General features: G+C 39.2%; 1 protein-coding gene across 4 annotated transcripts; it reads right to left on the bottom strand.

The window, feature by feature from the left end:
• Nucleotides 1-2,111: 2,111 nt before the first annotated feature.
• Nucleotides 2,112-13,797, bottom strand: NMRAL1 (NmrA like redox sensor 1). 4 transcript variants are annotated; one of them, XM_044657178.1, is made up of 5 exons: nucleotides 13,758-13,797; nucleotides 8,617-8,855; nucleotides 4,733-4,982; nucleotides 4,198-4,388; nucleotides 2,112-2,431 (listed from the first exon to the last, which is right to left on the bottom strand). In XM_044657178.1, exons 1-5 carry the CDS (start codon nucleotides 13,795-13,797, stop codon nucleotides 2,252-2,254), a joined length of 900 nt encoding a protein of 299 aa, XP_044513113.1. In that variant the 3' UTR covers nucleotides 2,112-2,251. The 4 variants fall into 4 exon arrangements, with proteins under 4 accessions (XP_044513113.1, XP_044513114.1, XP_044513112.1 ...); XM_044657179.1 differs by having other exon boundaries at nucleotides 4,733-5,000; XM_044657177.1 differs by having other exon boundaries at nucleotides 4,733-5,000; nucleotides 8,602-8,855.
• Between the last annotated feature and the right edge of the window lie 4,696 nt (nucleotides 13,798-18,493).

Raw genomic sequence — 18,493 nt, forward strand, 5'->3', positions numbered from 1 at the left:
TTTTTTTTTTCCTCTAAACCTTTACCTTCAGTCTTGGAGTTAATACTGTGTATTGGCTCCAAGGCAGAAGAGTGGTAAGGGTAGGCAATGGGGGTCAAGTGACTTGCTCAGGGTCACACAGCTAGGAAGTCTCATTCTTAACAAAAACTCTAAGGTGGTAGGAAACAAAGGTCCCATCATCTCTACTCCAAAAAGCAGTTCTTTCTCTTTGTGAGAATATAACAGGATAAATATTAGAAGTTCCCTTCATTGCTTCCTAAACCTTTTGAAGAGTGAAATTATCCTTAGGACAAATCAAGAAAATAGTTGCTATACTCTGCTTGGGACAGAGATTAAATACCAACAAATACTGAATAATTCAAGTTCCCTATCATGATTCTATCCTGCCTCCATGTCTGCCTTCCAAACTATTTTCTTTAAAATGACATGTGTCACATATTTATGACTTGTGTTTATGCCCTCAAATGACTCACCTAAATGCTCTCTTATGTTTTCCCTTTTGGATTCCTGGAATTCCTCAGCCATCTTTTCTTTTTTATTATTCTGAAGTTAACAAACATCAAATAATATAGGTATTTCCACATATACAAAACTGTAAATCTCTACTATGTATAGCTTTACTTTTCCTTTGTGTGTATGCAGGTTCATCCTTTAGTTTTCAAAGTTGTCATGTCCTGCTTTCTGGCCTTTTCATTAAAAAAAAAAAATGTTGCTTCAGTGCCTCCCCCCTCCCTTTTTGGCTACCTATCCTAACCCTGCCTTCCTTCAACCTTCTACTCTACGAACATGGGGAAAAAAACCAAAATTCTTGTAACAAATATACATAATTATGCTAAGTACATTTCCATATTGGCAGTGTCTGAAAATGTATATCTTATTCTGCATCTTAAGTCTGACAGTTCTGTCAGGAGGCCTCAACTATTTTTTTGTTTTAAACCCTTACCTTCTGTCTCAGAATCAATTCTGTGTATTAGTTCTAAAGCAGAAAAACAGTAAGGGCTAGGCAATGGGGTTAAATGACTTGCCCAGGGTCACACAGCCAGAAGTGTCCAAATCCAGATTTGAACCCAGGATCTCCCGTCTCTGGGTCTGGCTCGCAGTCCACTGAGCCATCTAACTGCCCTCAGATCACCTATTTTAAGGTAAAATGCTGCAGCAAATGAGATAATGTATATAAAGCATATTGATAACCTCAGAGGGTTATACATATATTATCAATCATCCTTAGTTATATTTTGTTTGAAAAGCAGCCTTTGAAGGGGGCTATTCTGATCCCAGACTATCTAAATGGGACAGGTATGCTAATTATCGTGGGTTTACTTAAGTCTTCTTAAATAGGAATTCTCTGAGGCACTGAAAATTATAGCCTGGAGAGGTCCTACTTCTCTAGACTTCAGCTCCTCTATCTGTAAAATGAGAGGGGAATAGACTAGATGAGCTCTCTTGTCTCTTTTAGCTCTATCTAGACTGTTTTTGAATGCCCTTTCTAGCTGTGACATTCTATTCCTTTAGAGAGCTTTTGAGATCTACCTCTTGCCTGAAACTGGCTTCCTGTTTACCAAAGACTTATTTTCTAAACCCTTGGGGTGTTTTTAGCTCCATCCTTCTTGAATTCTTCCCCTTTCTATATATTCTGCCATTAGTTTTCCTAACAATACTCCCCTTCTGGTACCTCTTCTGCTTGTTTTTTGAAGCCTCCTCAGCAGGATCATTCCCTTCCTTTTCATTTTGTGTAAGTATATCCTAAGGGCCTTGGGCCTTGCCTTCCTTTTCTCTCTTAATGTGCTGGGCTCCCATGGGTTTAACTCATATCTATGACTTTGCTTCCCAGATTCACATATTTAGCTCTCTTTTCTCTTCTGAGGGCAAGTCCTTCATCTCCAGCTCCCAGCATGATATCTTCACTAGGATGTTCAATAAGCCTTTAAAACTCAACACATCAAAAAGAGAATTCATTATCTTTCCCCCCAACACTCACTCCTTCAAACCTGCCTATTTCTGTTAAGGAACATCTATTATCAACTTTTCACTCTCATTCTACATTACCCAACCATTTGTTAGTATCTTGAATTTCAACCATGTCTGCTCCAAGTTTGGTTGGGGCTCCAGAATAGAAAGAAAGCATTTTATTTTAGAAACTACAGGGTTAAGTACAATAGCCATAAAACAATGAACAAAACAAGCCAGCAGGGGCTAATTGCTAAGATACTGGGCTAAGGTGGTGGTGATGGGAAGGTAGCAGTAGAAGTATTCATAGGTCTGCAAAAGCCTTTTTATTCTCTTCCAACCACTGTTCCAGAGTTCTGGCTTTGGGGTTGAGTTTGAAGGTCAATTCCACATCTCGGTCTGGATTCATGGTATAGAACCGGAACATGTTGGCCAGCTCCTGTGCCCCAGGGAAGCCAAGCTTCTCATAATCCTCAGGTGAGGTCTACCAATAGAGAAATCATCCATGAAAGTCAGCACCTCATTCAGGAAAATGTCAGAGCCACTTGGGTGAATTCAGAGGTCTTCCTTCCCCCCTCCCCCCGATTTAGTATAAGTGTGATAAAAGCTCATTCAGATTCAGGCTTTAAGGAGAGTATTAACTTTTTTTTGGGGGGGGCACAATTTATAACTTTAAAATCTCAAGATCAGGGAGCCTAGTCATGTGATCACTGTATATCTATAAAATTTCAAATAGCCAACTTTACTATTGCTTCTATAACACTGCCCACTTGCCTAGGTTTTATGTGCTGCTGATGAAAGTGAATTGTAATTAAATTTGTTCTAAAGATTTTAAAACAGAAGGCGGGGTCATGGGGATGCATGACTCTAATTCCCTGCTTTGGGTGAAGGCTGGTGTGTGCTTAGGCTGGAGGATTGCTTGAGCTCAGGAGTTCTGAGCTGAGGTGGGATTAAAACCACTCAGATGCCCACACTAAGTGGCATCAATATGGTAAACTCTTTGAGAGCAGGGGGCTACCTGAGGAAGAGCAAACCAGCCCAGGATAGAAGTGGAATAGTCAGCACTGGGATTGGGCCCATGAGTGGCTATTGTACTTCCAAACCTGGACAAGATAAGTAGATCCAGGCTCAAAATAAATATGAATAATGAGAATTCTTTTATATCATGGACCTCTTTTTGGAATGTTTTTAAATGTCTAAAATATAAGACATAGGATAACAAAGGAAATCTAGTACATGAAAATATAAGAATTAAAATATACATATATATTTCAAAACTCTTATCTTTTGTCTTAGAATCAATACTGTAAGATTAAAATTAATATCTAATAACTCCACGTATTGTATTTTATAAGATTTATTAATAATCACTTGAAGTAGAAGAAATAAAAGGACAAAAGTAAAAGTCTGAGTAAAACCCGCTTTCCCAGCTGCAGTCAGGAAAAGAGAATGAGGGACAGGGTCGCACACAAACTTTGTCTCCAAAACGTAAGGATGTAATGTGAGAACAAAAGTGGGATGCTGGGAGAGAGAGTTTCTGGGGAGCAAATTCTAATTATACAATACTCTGTATTGGTTCTAAGGCAGAAGAGCGGTAGTGGCTGGGCAGTGGGGGTTAAGTGACTTGCCCACGGTCACCCAGCTATTTGAAGAGTGCGGCCAGATTTGAACCTAGGACTTCCCATCTCTAGGCCTGGCTCTGAATCCACTGAGCCACCCAGCTGCCCCCAAGTTAAGAATTTTTGCCCTGGAGATATACCTGTAGACATTCACAGGTACTGGAAACACAGAGCTGGGGGTGACCTGTGCTCATGCCTTGGCTCTGCCATATTAGCCATGATTGTGAGAAGGAGTTCACATCTTTGAATCTCAAGTTTCCTCATTTACAAAATGGGAATAATGATACTTGTACTACCTTATGGGGCTACTGCAAGGAAAGGTGGCCTTAAAATTCTGTTACATAAATGTGAGCCATCATTATTTAAAATCACCCCAAACTGGTATCAGACAGTCCTGTCCCCGCCTTAAGAAAATGTGGCATGGTGTAGAAAAAGGAGGGCTGAATTTGGAGTCAGAGGACTTTGGTGTGAATTCTGACTTAAGTCATTAATTACCTGTATGACCTTATAGAAATCACTTCACTTCACTGGCCTTGTCTGTATGGGAAGGGGGTTGGACTTGATGGTCTTAATGCTCCTCCCAGCTCTAAATCTATGACCCTGTGTTCTCAGGACTCGGGGATCTTCCTACCTTGGCATCATGCACAGTTTTCCCAGTGTATTTAGAGAGAAGGGAAGCATACTCTGTGGCTGTATGCTTGCAGGTGCTCAGTCCAATGTTTCGACCCACGTAGCCTTCTGGGGACTTCAGCAGGCTGAGCACCACAGGACCCAGGTCAGCCACTGCCATTCCATCCATTGGGACATCACCCATGGGCAGACCTTCAAAGGAGAAGAGAAAAAAAAGACCCAAAGATTGGGGGGGCGGGGAATAAAATTCTGTTCTCTCCTCCCTACCAGACTTATGAGCAATTCTAATACTATCTTTTTAGCCTAATGCTGACTTGTCCAGGGTCATAAAGCCAGCCTTTGTCAGAAGTGGGAGTTGAACTTGGATCTTCCTGACTCAGATTGGTTCCCTATCCAGGGCCATGCTGTCTTTCCTGGTCTACATAATGAAATTAAATCTCTACCACATAATGGTTAAAAAGAAAAAGAACTTAAGGGTAAGAAAAAATCCTTGCTGTGACATCACTGTAAGAGATAGCACATGAACATAAACTCACTCAGCAAGTAGCCATTTCCATCAGGGGCTTTCTGGGGTAGGAAGTAGGTGAGAAGGTTTTCAAAGTAGCAGGGAAGCCGGACACTGATCATTGGCACATCCAAAGCCCGGAAGTATTCCTCAACTTCTCCTTTGCCATCAAAGTGCCTGACTATCAGCTGGCCACCCGTCAACTTCTTCACATTCTCCAGTCCACTGTAGACCACGTAACTCAAGCCCAGGCGCTTGGACAGATCAGCTAGGAGTTTTCCCTGTAGAAGAGACCATGTCTTCACAAATTAGGAATCATAAAAAAATGGTATCTCCCCCTCAATCATTCAGCAAACAAAAGCAATTGAGCATTTGTTATTTGCCTACTCATTCATCAAATGCCCTACTCTGCAAGCCTTTGGGCAAGGCAATGGCAATAAGAGACAAAAATGAAACAGTCTCTGCCTTCAAGGAGTTTATTCATATTTAGGGAGATACAGCATGTACACAAGTATAACACAAGTCCCCAACTCCCTAAAAATGGAATAGAATGGCTGTGGAATCACAGATGCCTCTGCTAGAAGACTCATTCCTTCCCAGGGCATCTTTTCCCATTGGACTATTACTGAACATTTTCACTTATTCTGGGCAGAAATCTGTTGGTAACTTCTATTTTTGGAAACAAAAGAGAAGTCTAATTTCTTTTTCAGAAGCAAAATGGAGTAAAGAAAAGACGGTGTCTTATTTCTGGTTTACATAAGTGTTCTATTAAAGCATAGATTCTTAAGCTTTTAAATGTATTGTGGACCTCCCATTGGCAATTGGGTGAAGCCAGGGACCTCTTCTCAGAATAATGTTTTTAAGTGCATAAAATAAAACAGATAAGAGTACAAAGGGAACCAAAGGTAATGAAAATTAAAAAAAAAATTTTTCTCCAGTCATAGCTAATGGAACCCTTGAAATCTATCCATAGACCCATTGAGTATTGATGGACCTCATATTAAGAGTCTCTATATTTAGAGGTGAACAAAAAGATCAGCGGATGACAATCATCATTTTGCTCTAATCTGTCCTGGAGGGTTTCTTGGAGAGTGGAGAATGTTAGGAAATCTTTAAAGTAGGGGAATGAATGAGCCAAAGTTAAGGGGGGAAAAGGCCTAAAGAGGAATATGCTTCTGGAGTTTCTACTCTGGCCTCGGTTCTTTTTCCTCAGCTACTCCCTTACCTATGAGAACTGTGTTTTTAGGATCAAGTCCTTCCTAATCAGAGATCATATGACATGCAGTGGGGACCCACAGACTTCTTAGAAGGGGTTCCAATCCAGTTAATGTATCTTTTTTTTCATAGAGGCAGCTAGGTAGCATAGTGGATACAATGATGGGCCTGGAGCCAAAAAAACCTGAGTTTAAATTCCATCTCTGACACTTATTAGCTGTATGACCCTGGGGAAGTCACTTAACCTCTGTCTGCCTCAGTTTCCTAATCTATAAAATGGGGATGATAATACCTACTACTCAGGATGGTTAGGAGGATAAAATGAGATAATGTTTGCAAAGGCTTCAAAAACCTTCAAGTGCAACACTTCCTAAGTGACCCTGGACAGGTCACCCCGGCTTGCCAACTCCTTACCCTTCCGCCTTCTGGCTTAATTGTTACTAGAACAGAAAATGGGGTTTAAAGAACAAAAAACCTTAAAGCACTATATTAAATACTAGCTATCATTATGGTCATTAGTAGGTAATAGATCTTAAGAATACAATTGAAATGGGCAGGGAGGAGGAGTGGCAGGAGGGGAGGAGATGGTATATTAAGTTTTCTGATGCTAGGAACCATAGTTCTAACCTAGCCTCATTTTTACCAATAAGGAAACAGTCCTAGATTGGGAAAGGTTCTTTTTCTATGCCACAAACTAAGGTGATAAAGAGAAGAGGCAAGTCTGCTTCTCTATGATAACAGTGTTGAAAGAGCTTTAAGTTTCCAAAAGAAGAAATGCCAACTATCAACAACTATATGAAAGACTGCTCCAAATCATAACTAATAAAAGCAAATCACAACTTGGGTCTTCACTTCATATCCAGAAAACTGTCAAAGATAACAAAACATGCCAATAGAGGAACAATGGAAAGTTGGGGGACACTAGCAGAGCTGCACATTGGTCTAACCTATCTATAAAGCAATTTGGAATTATGTTCAAAAGTGGCTAAAATTTCAATTCATTGCTGGGCAAACACTCTAAGAAAGTAAAAAAAAAAAAAGGCCTTATCTACACCAAAATATTTATAGGGTTATTCTTGTAGCAGCAAAGAACTGGAAACAAAACAGACACATGTCAGTTGGAATGGCTAAGCAAGTTGAACATGAATGTAATTCACTATCAACTACACAAAAAATAATGAATTTATAGAGAAGAATGAAGGGATGAACTGATACAAAATTAAAGCAGAATCTGGAAGTTAATATACTCAAATGATTACAACAATGTAAATGAAAAAAATAAAACAACTAAACCAAATACAGCAAAATTGTAATAACTAAGTTTGGCCCCCCCAAAAAATATAGGGGAGGGTACCTTCCTCTTTTACAAAAATGAAGGACTAAAAGTACTATACATGACCTCAGACTTGACTGACAGACCAATTAGTTTTGCTGAAATGGCTTTTTCTTTGGGGAGTAAGACAGAAGAAGACTGGAAAGGTATAAGGGAGCCGGGTTATGAAGGACTTTAATTGCCAGAGGATTTTTTTCTTTGATCCTGAAAGTGACAGGTAGCCACCAAAGTTTATTGAGTAAGTGGGTCAGGTGATAAAGTCAGACCCATGCTTAAGGAAGATCAGTTTGTCAGCAGAGTAAAGCATAGACTGAAAAGGGGAGAGATCTGGGGCAGGCTGACCCACCAGCAGTCTACTGTAGATGTGCATTAGGCTAGATAGGAAGTGATGAGAATCTGCACGAGGGTGGTGGCATTGCCAAAGGAAAGAAGAGGGCATATGGAAGAGATGTTCTACAAGTAGAAAAACAGAATTTAGCTACAGATTGGATATGGGTGATAACAGAGACCAGACTCAAGAATGACAGCTAGGTTTTGAACCCATAGAGAAGCTGGGGAGAGGGAAAATTTGGCTTTTTGGCTACATCACCTCTTAAGAGTAGCCTTTTCTTCGATTGGGGAATGGCTGAACAAATTGTGGTATCTGTTGGTGATGGAATACTATTGTGCTCAAAGGAATAATAAACTGGAGGAATTCCATGTGACTTGGAAAGACCTCCAGGAATTGATGCAGAGCGAAAGGAGCAGAACCAGGAGAACATTGTACACAGAGACTGATATACTGTGGTACAATCAAACATAAGGGACTTCTCTACTAGCAGCAATGCAAGGATCCAGAGCAAGGCTGAGGGACTTATGAGAAATAGAACTAGCCACATTCAGAGGAAGAACTGTGGGGGGAGAAACATAGAAGAAAAACAACTGCTTGAACACATGGGTTGATGGGGATATTATTGGGGATATAGACACTAAATGATTACTCTAGTCCAACTATCAATAATATGGAATTAGGTCTTGATCAATGATACATGTAAAACCCAGTGGAATTGTGCATCGGCTAAGGGGGGTTAGAGGAGTTTGGGGGAGAGGGAAAGAAATGAAATATGTAATTATGGGAAAATATTTTTAAAAAAAAGAGTAGCCTTTTCTGATAGCTTAGTCTTTAAGATTCTTTCCCTCCTTGGATGATTGTTTTTTAAATGATCTTTTACACAGGTATCCCTGTTCCCCTTGCCTCTGGCAAATGCAGGGTCCACATTGTTTTAATTTTTGTTTCCCTACCTATAGTAAGCACTTGATAAATGTGTACTGAATCACAATACTTCTAGCTAGATGCAAAGGGAAATGGAGACCCATTTTATCTTCACCTGCTTAATCTCCTGCTCTTGGTCGAGATTCTCCCAGTAGTTGGTCACGATGAAAGCTGCATAAGCCCCTGCCAGAGCCGGCTCCAGGCTCTTCTCATCGTTCTGGTCTCCTTGTACCACCTCTGCTCCTTGATGCTTCAGATGTTTGGCAGCTTTCTGCTGGGGATTTCGAGTCACCACACGGACTCTGAACGTCCCATCTTCCAGGAGGGTCTTGGCAACTGAACCACCTTGGGCACCTGGGGAAAAAATCAGACAGCCCTTTGAAGTTCTATCCCAAGGCAAACCGTTACCTTGAAACTCATCTTCTGCAGTAAGTCTCATCAAAAGTCAAAGACTATTTCTCTTCTTTTGTTTCTCTGGAAATAGAGATCAGTCAATTAACCAATAAACATTTATTGATGTGTGCTAATGTGCCAGGCACTGTACTAAGCACTAAGCCTACAAAAAGAAGCAAAACACCTGCTCTCAAGGAGTGCACGATCTCAAGGGAGAGACAGCATACAAAAAAAAAAAAAAGAAAGAAAAGAAAATTGGGTCTAAGCAATAAATACTTTTTTTTTTTAACCCTTCCCTTCTGTCTTAGAATCAAGACTGTCTATTAATTCTAAGGCAGAAGAGCGGTAAAGGCTAGGCAATGGGGGTGAAGGGACTTGCCCAGGGCCACACAGCAAGACCTGCTTTTTAAGAGCTCTGAATGGAGAGAAGTCACTGGGTATTGGGTACACTTAGGCTTCAGGAAGAAGGTGGTCTTGAGTGGGAACAATGATCTAGTGTAGCTGCTCTGCCTCCAAGAAGGGCCACCCCTGGATGGCCTCACTGACTAATTTTGCCACTTCTTTAAAAATCCACAAAACGAACTGTTAATAGTCACATGAAACGATGCATACATCCCCCAACAATCAGAGTAATACAAGTCAAGGTTTTCCTAAGATCCCAGCTTAGACTATTTGAATGGCAAAAGGAACAAAAAAGTTATAAAATACAAATGCTGGGGGAGTGGGGTACAGACTGTGAGAAAACAGTCACTCAAATACACTGTGGGGAGGGCGGTGAAACAATGCTAATAATTTTGAAGAACAATATAAAACGGATCCTACCAAATCCATTGCTAGGTCTTGATCCCAAAAATATCACATAAAAAGGAAAAAATATATATAGATGAATAAAAAGAACCATGATCTAAAAATTGTAAACAACTATGTCCAATGATTAGAGAATGGCTGAATAAATGATGGAATGTTCATAAGGGGCAGCCTGTTATAGCAGAGAACGGGCCTCAGAGTATGGCAGGCTTGGGTTCAAATCCCGCCTCTGATACATACTGTTCAACTCTACACAAGTCACTCAAACCTCCATGTTCCAGACAACTCTTTAATATTATAAGGGGCTGCAGCAGCTAGATGGCTAGTAGATGCAGTACCAGGCTTGGAGTTGGGAGGGCCTGGGTTCAAATCTGGCCTTAGACACTTCCTAGCTGCATAACCCTGGGAAAGTTGCCTAGCCCTCGCTGCATTTCTGTGTTAGAATTAACATGAAGACAGAAGGTAAGTGTTTAAAACAAACTAAAAGGTGCTGATCTGAGTTGATGATCTTTGAAATTCTTCACTGGGAGCTCCTTATGTATTAAGAAATTCCAGATCAAAAAAATTTTAATTTTTAAAATTAAAATTAATAATTTAAAATAAAATTTAAATTTAAAACATTTTAAATTTTAAAATTAAAATTAATGGAATATTATGGTATCAAAAATGAAAATATAAAATGTATAAGGAAACATGAAGACTTATAGTAAGAGATCATAAGAATTGATTATAGTACTATTGTTTTTGTTTTTGACCACACTTTCTGCTTTATAGCTCTGAAAGTAACTAGCCTAGGGTCCCATGGTCTTTTATTTATTTATTTGTTTGTTTGTTTACTCATTTAAAAGTATTTTTCCAAGGTTACATGATTCATGTTCTCTCCCTTCCCATTCCTGGAGCTGACAAGCAATTCCAATGGGTTATACATGTGTTATCACTCGATACCTATTTCCATATTATTCATTTTTGTAACAGAGTAATTAAAAAAAAAAACCAAACCCCTAATCATATAAACAAGTGATCAATCCTGTTTTTCTTCTGCACTTCTACTCCCACAGTTCTTTCTCTTGATGTAGATAGCATTCTGAAAGCAAGTCTTTATAGGGAAACCAGATTTCTATTTATGACATCCATAGAAAAAGAAAAATGGAATTTCACTTTTTTTGTAGTTTGCTATTTTACTTGGTTCTACTAGGCTAAATGCCAAAGGTTTTTGTATGTTTATTTGAGTAGCTATTTTTGTTGACTTAAGTTTGTAGCAAAATAATTTTAAAGATCATATACATCAGTTTTTATGGTTCCACTCCTTATGTTTCTTTGTGTCTCCCACGGTTCCTGATAGGGGGCAAGACATATAGTAAAGAGCTGCTGAATTTAATTCTTGGCAGAAATGGGATGCGATTCCATCTGTTCACTCTTTTCTCCTAACTTCCTAAAAAAAAAATCTTAGGACTTGGAAACTGTAAAAAATAATCTAATTAAGTAACTTCAGTGTCTATTCACTATTTTATGCTTCGGTATAGCTGTATATTCTCTGCATGTGATCCTATGAGATGATCAGTATTTTAGTGATAAGGAATAATAATAAGGAATAATCCCAATTATTAATTGACTGAATAACTGTGTTTAAGAATTGGTAATCAATAATCATACTGTGAGCAAAATAAATTAAAATCCTTTGAAATGCCTTTGCAAAGTACTTTTACTGAAGAGTTGGCACATGTCTTTAATGCCTTAGAATATATCTAGACTTCTTAAAATTGTGATAATGAGATTAAATTTACCCTGCCCATTCTCAAAACTAATTGCCAAAAGTGTAAACCACTCCACTTAACTCTCAAGTAGGGAGGTCTGTGACCCATGTGTGCAAGAATAGATGAAGAATCAGAATTGACCGACTGCCCCCTAGGCAGTCCTAAGAAAAGCGTCTGTTGTGAGTGGACGTGTAAACTGGAAGGGAGGCACAGGAAGTGAAGAAAGAAATGGCCTGGATGAATTGAAAGAACTTCTGGGGCTCGCTCTCTTGGCTCTTGGCTGCTCGCTTCTTCTGGTGGTGGGTGACTAGGACCTGGAGGAGCTCCAACCATTGGCTGTGGCCTTGGACTAAGTGAGACTATTGTTAATCTCTCCCTTGGAATTATGTAGTGAGTGTAAAGACTAAATCTTCTTGGATTTCTCTAAATCAGTGATTCCCAAAGTGGGCGCCACCACCCCCTGGTGAGTGCTGCAACAATCCAGGGGAGCAGTGATGGCCACAGGTTCATTTATCTTTCCTATTCATTGCTATTAAAATTTAAAAAAAAATAATTTCCAGGGGGCTAAGTAATATTTTTTCTGGAAAGGGGGCGGTAGGCTAAAAAAGTTTGGGAACCACTGGTCTAAAGGAACTCCCCTTTCAAAAGAGATTCTGTAACTGAAGCTTCTGCTTCATTCATCTCCAGCTCTCCGGCCCTCCGGCCTTGGGCTCAAGGCTGAGCCTCCTCCAACTGAGGACTAATTAGATCTGCCTGAGTTAAATTAGGGGGACGAAGCAAATTACTTTTAGAGTACTTATCCTATCCTCTCTCTGATTTTCTTATTTTCTCTTCCTCTTTCCATTTGTAAATAAACTTCCATAAAAGTCATTTTGACTTGAGGTTACTCCTTAATTGGGGATTGATAATTATTCAATTCCCTGGTGACCAAACCTTTTAATATTTGCCCAATCAAATCCCCTTTTTACCCCTTTCAAAACAGTAGCATCTCTTTTGGCTTTGAAACTATGTCAGAACCCTGGCTGTTTCTATCCTGGGATAGGGGGACTACATGATTTCCCCCTCTATAAAAAGATAAGGAAACAACCTGACTTTCTGGAAGAAAAGAAACCTTCTAAAAAGGAAAACTGGTTTTCCCCTTCTGAAAAAAAAAAATTCATCTGCACAGCACTCTCGACCTTCGGGGCAAAGTTTGTATAATATGACTCTTGCATAAAGTATATAAGCAAATACACAAACAAAGGCAGGGTCTTAGACCAGCAATGGGTATCTCTTTGAACCCAATGCTGTGATTAATTAATTTAACAAGAAAGGTCAGTTTTTGGCTCAGAAAATTGTTTTCCCACTATTTTATTGAACACAATCTTACAAGATAGTCAAAAGTTTGTGTTTCCTTACTAGTATGTCAAAGACCCATGAGAACCCTCGCTCATCTTTGGTTGGGAGTTCTATTCCAAGGTTCTTATTTAGGAAATTTCAGGCCTTGGCTTTATCCCTGATCTGCTGGATGGTTTATGGGCATCACTTCTCTGTGGGGTTGCTTTTCCTCCTTTGTAACACCATGATCTTTAGGGTCCCAATTTTGCCACATCCCCTCCAATATTTATTATTTTCCTTTACTTTCATATTGGCCAATCTGCTAGGTGTGAGGTGGTACCTCAGAGTTGTTTTGATTTGCATTTCTCTAATTGTAAGAGATTTAGAGGACCTAGGACAGAGCCTTAGGCTATAATCATAATTAGGGAGTAATGAGATAGTAAAGGAAATTAAGAAATCATTTGAAAATTTTCATGTGATTATTGATAGTTTTGATTTCTTCATCTAAAAACTGCCTATTCATATCCTTTGACCATTTGTCTATTGAGGAGTGGCTTGATTTCTTATACATTTGACTTAGTTCCTTATATATTTGGGAAATTAGAGCTTTATCAGATAATTTTGTTATAAAAATTTTCCCCTAGTTTGTTGCTTCCCTTCTAATTTTGGTTGCATTGGTTTTATTTGTACAAAACCTTTTTAATTTAATGTAATCAAAATTATTCATTTTACATTTTGTAATGTTCTCTCTTTTGCTTGGTCATAAATTCCTTCCTTCCTTTCCCATAGATCTGACAGGTAGACTATTCTATGTTCACCTAATTTATTTATGATTTCATTTCACTCTTTATATTTAAGTCATTTACCCATTTTGAATTTATTTTGAATGCCATGATCTTTAAGGAATCTTCTAGTTGTAACATGTAACATGTATGTTCTAAAAGTCTATGTTCTTTCAGCTCTGACCTTCTTTGGTGCTATTTACCTGTTGCTCCAAAAACCACTACCAGTTTCTTGTCAGCCATGAAGGGTCACAGAGCAGAAACAAAGAGGAACTCAAGTCAGGAAAGTCTGAAAAGAAATAGCATGAAGTATTTAATGTAATAAAATTTTTATTTGATGTATATAATATATGTTAAATATATAACATATGATAATAAATATAAAAATAATTTAACAAACATTTATTAGATGCTAAAGCATCGAGTCTTGTTTATGACACAAACTGGCTGTGTGACCTTAGGCAAGCCATTCTCAATGCCCCACTTCCTGGCTTCCCTCAAGTCCCAATTCCCATTGAACCTTTTATAAGGAGCCTTTTCTAATTCGCCTAATACTAGTCTCTTTCCACTGAAACTGGCAGTAGAGGCAAAATGACAGAAGGAATTGAATATTTCTGATGATCTCTCCCAACTCAACCCTTTTAACAACTACCTTGAATCAAATTCTGAGCAGGACAACAACAAAAAAGTCGTCATGTCTCATTTTTCCAACCCAGGACAGCTTAAGAGGAAGGACTAAAAAGTTGGATATTGAGGGAAAGGCTAGCCAAGAGCACGGACAGAGAAAGCAGCACCAGCTGTGGGGCCTGGAAGTGACTCAGTATCAGCAACACCAAGATTGAGGACTAACGTCTTGGTCAGAAAGATATAACAAAGGACCCCTGTGCTAGCACTGGATGCCATCTGAAAGCTCAACATTCATGTATAACCCGGATTGAACTGCTTGTCAGCTCTAGGAGCGGGGAGAGGGAGGAAGACAATATGGATCATATCATTATGGAAAATTTATGTGGAAATTTGTTATTAAAATAAAAAATTCAAATGAAAGCTCAATATTAAGTTCTGGGTTGCAGTTCCAGAGTGGGGAGGAATGATTATGTTCTGTAGTCATGAGCAGAGGTTCTACCTGGTAATAACCAAGAGGATAGTGACCAGAACTCTCCAAGGATCACACCATATTAGAAATACTAAAATGCAACAGGCCCCCAGCCCCAGATCTCACCACAAAAACTCAAGTGTGCTATCTTCCCCAAATGTAAACAGAATCCAACTCTATCATAAAGTCCATAGGCTAAAAAAATGACAAAACATCAATAAAAAAAGAACCTGACCATAAAAATCTTCCTTGGAGTCAAGAAAGTTCAACTCAGAAGAGAATAACTTGAAAACATTAGATCTCCCCTAATGCTATCCCTTTTCCTCTGAGATTAACTCCAATTTATCTTTTATATATCTTGTTTGTTTGTCTGTGAGGTCATAGAAGTAATGACTGCCTTTTGCCTTTCTTTGCACCTCAAGCATTTAGCATAGTGCCAGGCATACACTGATGCTTATTAAATTCTTACTAAAACTCATGTAGAGATTTGGAAGTTATCTGTTTAGAAGTTATAATTTTTACGAGCTAATAAAGTTACTGAGAATGTGTAGGAGAAAGAATAGAAGAGGACCTAGGACAGAGCCTTAGGCTATAATCATAATTAGGGAGTAATGAGGTAGTAAAGGAAATTAAGAAATCATTAGTAATTTTGGAGACAGTAGTTTCAGTTTGGGGAGGCTAAAGGTGGGAATGGTGTTAGAAGCCAGGTTGCAACAAATCAAGAAATTAAAATATACGGCTTTTTTTTGAGACTTTGGTTCTGAAAGGGAATGGGAGATGTAGGATGATAGCTTGAGGGAATGGTAAGGTCAACTGGAAAAATTTTTTAATAGGGAAGACCTAGGCAAAAGTGTATCTTTTGGAGGGATTCAATTTTCTGAGATTGCATAAAGAAAAAGTGTCAGATAAAATAGGCCATAGGAAAGTTTGTTAATGGCAGAATCAGGGTTCTAGAAAGGGGAAGGCATAGCAAGGCAGGGTCTTTGAAAGGGATGGTTGGGGATGAAAATGTGGGGAATGACAGCAGGAGAAGGGAGTTTTCTGAGCCGAGGTTGTCAATGAAGAATGTCTGAGGGGAAGGAAAGCCTCTTCCCAAGGGGCAAATGTCACTCTTCACCATCCTTTGCTGCACTAAGGATAAAGGAACTTGATACATAGAGAATATTAGCCTCTCTCATCACAAAATCCTTGAGAATAATAATCCCATCCAACTAATACTTCCCTAACAAGCTACCAACTCTTCCTCCCCTGGTCCTGGTGATTGCCTCTGCTAAAGGGGATGCCCTTTCCCTTATTAGAGGTAAGAGGGTCCTAAAACCCAGAATCCAAGTTGGAATATGACAAGGTCATGGCTGAGGTTCAGCTACCTGCTGAATTATTTTTTTCCTTTAAGGCCTATCTCTAGGCCTCATCCTTCCAAAAGGCATCTCCCTACCATAATTCTCCCTATTTAAAAGCCAGACTTTCCCTTTGGAACTCTCTAGACAAGTCCATGTTATATTCCAACCTGAATTATAATTCTTTCTAATCCTATCTTAGCTCATCTTTGCAAATGAATAACACAATGACTTACACTCAGTACATACCCCATCAGTATTTACTGAATTGAAAACAGCAGCTAAATGATGTCAAAGGGTCCCTTCTAGTGCTAACATTTCTATGTTCTCAGGTCTGACATTCTCTGTTCTAAGGGTTTTTTCCAGTTCTGACCTGCCATGGTTCTAACTCAGTGATTCCCAAAGTGGGCACCACTGCCCCCTGGTGGGTGCTGCAGCAATCCAGGATGGCAGTGATGACCACAGGTGCATTTATCTTTCCTATTAATTGCTATTAAAATTTAAAAAATTAATTTCCAGGGGTGCTAAGTAATTTTTTCTGGAAAGGGGGCAGTAGGCCAAAAAAGTTTGGGAACCACTGTTCTAACTTGTCATTTTGTGGAGGCAGATTTCCTTTGCTGCAATCATATCTCTCTGAAACCATTACGCTTTGACCAAAATATCATTGAAATTTATTAGGAATCACAAGAGGCAGGTAGGTCCATTTGAAAACCTTTGTTAGCAATAGTCTTCTTTGCTTTAGTCAGTAATGATCCCCAGACATAGTCTCCATTTAAGGGGTAACTAAGGGGATAATAAATTCCTGTTAAGAGGGAATATTGGCAGGAGCGGAAAGTGGAATTAGGTGATAGCCAGCAAGCTTTCTCTATTATATCTCAGGGAGAGAAGGGGAATCTTTCCATTCTCCTGTACCAGACCTTAAGAGGGAAGAATCCTAGGGAAATTGAGGCAGCACTCAGAGTTTGGGAAGAAAGACGAGTTCCCCTTAAGCCACCCACCAATTGGTAGCTTAAAACTGGGAACATCTGAGTTTGGGACTCACAGAAGGTCTGCAAGGTGGAGAGGGGAAAAACAATAAGTAAATGCTGAAATCATAAGAAAATCAGGTTGGTATACAGCAGGAGTTCTTACTCATTTTTTATGTGATAGACCTCTTTGGCAATCTGGTGAAACCTAAGGCTCTTTTCTCAGAATACTGTTTTTAAATAATTGAGCAATAAATATGATAAATATAAATATTTCTAACTGAAATAATATTTCAGTTAGAGATTAGTGAAAAAAAAAAGATGTAGGGTTTTGTTTTTTCCATTCAAGTTCATGGACTCCCTGAAATCTATCCACAGATGCCTAGTCTGGGGTATAGGCCCCTAGCTAAGAACCCCTGATAGAAAGGAAAGAAAAACGGCCTTAGGATCAGGAAACCTGAACCTGAGTCTTGACTTTGCCACTTGGAACCAATATTAGTTATCTGGAGCAAGTTACTTCCTACCTCTGAGCATGTTTCCTTTTCTGTAAAATGAAGAAGTTGGGCTAAGTGAGCTCTAAAATCTCTTCCAGTTGTAAAAATGATTCTATGTGTTGTAGCAAAAGCTAAAATAAGAACATCTTTGGTTTCACTCAAGAAGAGTCAACCAAGGGCCCTGTTTAAATCTCTACATCATGCAGTCACCAGACTGTTCTGAATGTATAAAGTGAGTTGCCCAAAGGAACCTAGAAATCATGAATACTGAAAATATATTCAGTCCTTTCCTTACCACTATAAAACTCTCCCTAAACATATCTGGGTAGGCCAGTGGCTAGAGTCAGGAAGCCTCATCTTCCTCAGTCAATTCTAGCCTCAGATACTTCCTTGCTATGTGACTCTAGGCAAGATCCTTAAACATGTTTGCCTCAGTTTCCTCATTTATAAAATGAACTGGAGAAAGAAATAGCAAATTACTCCAGTACCTTTGCCAAGAAAACTCCAAATGGGATCATGAAGAATCTGACATAACTGAAAACAACAGAACAACCAAAGTACATGCTCCTTTTAGGCATAGGACAGAGGAAGTATAGTATGTGGAAGAGAGTTCCTGGGCTGGGAGTAAGACCTGGGTTTGAGCCTTAGCTCTGCCACTCTTACAGTATGACCCTGTTAGAGTCTCTCCACCTCTTGGAATTTAGCTAAAAAAAAATCTGTTTTATTGCACCTTCCACCACTTAACATCCTATGTTCCATTAACCCTTTTAGCTCTATTACTCTATGGCCTATTGTACTTTACAGCTCTAACATTTTATGCTCTAATAATACTCGTTTTACATTCTATGTTAGTACCTTCTAGGTTTTTTTTTTTTGTTTGTTTGTTTGTTTGTTTGTTTTGCATCTAAGCCTCATTTTTTCTATCATCCCAAGATATACTAGCCTGATTGACTTCTGGAGTTCCTGGTGCCCCCATGGAAGTTCTCTCTCCCCTCTCCCCTCTCCTCCCCTCTCCCCTCTCCTCCCCTCTCCCCTCTCCCCTCTCCC

Source organism: Gracilinanus agilis, chromosome 1 (assembly GCF_016433145.1).
Source record: "Gracilinanus agilis isolate LMUSP501 chromosome 1, AgileGrace, whole genome shotgun sequence".
Taxonomy (NCBI): domain Eukaryota; kingdom Metazoa; phylum Chordata; class Mammalia; order Didelphimorphia; family Didelphidae; genus Gracilinanus; species Gracilinanus agilis.

What these genes read in the sequence shown, in the direction of transcription:
- NMRAL1 (XM_044657176.1), bottom strand. Translation starts at nt 8,940, where the DNA reads ATGAGACTTACTGCAGAAGATGAGTTTCAAGGTAACGGTTTGCCTTGG. An exon ending in AAGAGCAGGAGATTAAGCAG is followed by an intron (nt 4,983 to 8,616) that starts GTGAAGATAAAA and finishes TCTCTTCTACAG; the next exon opens with GGAAAACTCCTAGCTGATCT. An exon ending in AAACTGTGCATGATGCCAAG is followed by an intron (nt 2,432 to 4,197) that starts GTAGGAAGATCC and finishes CTCTATTGGTAG; the next exon opens with ACCTCACCTGAGGATTATGA.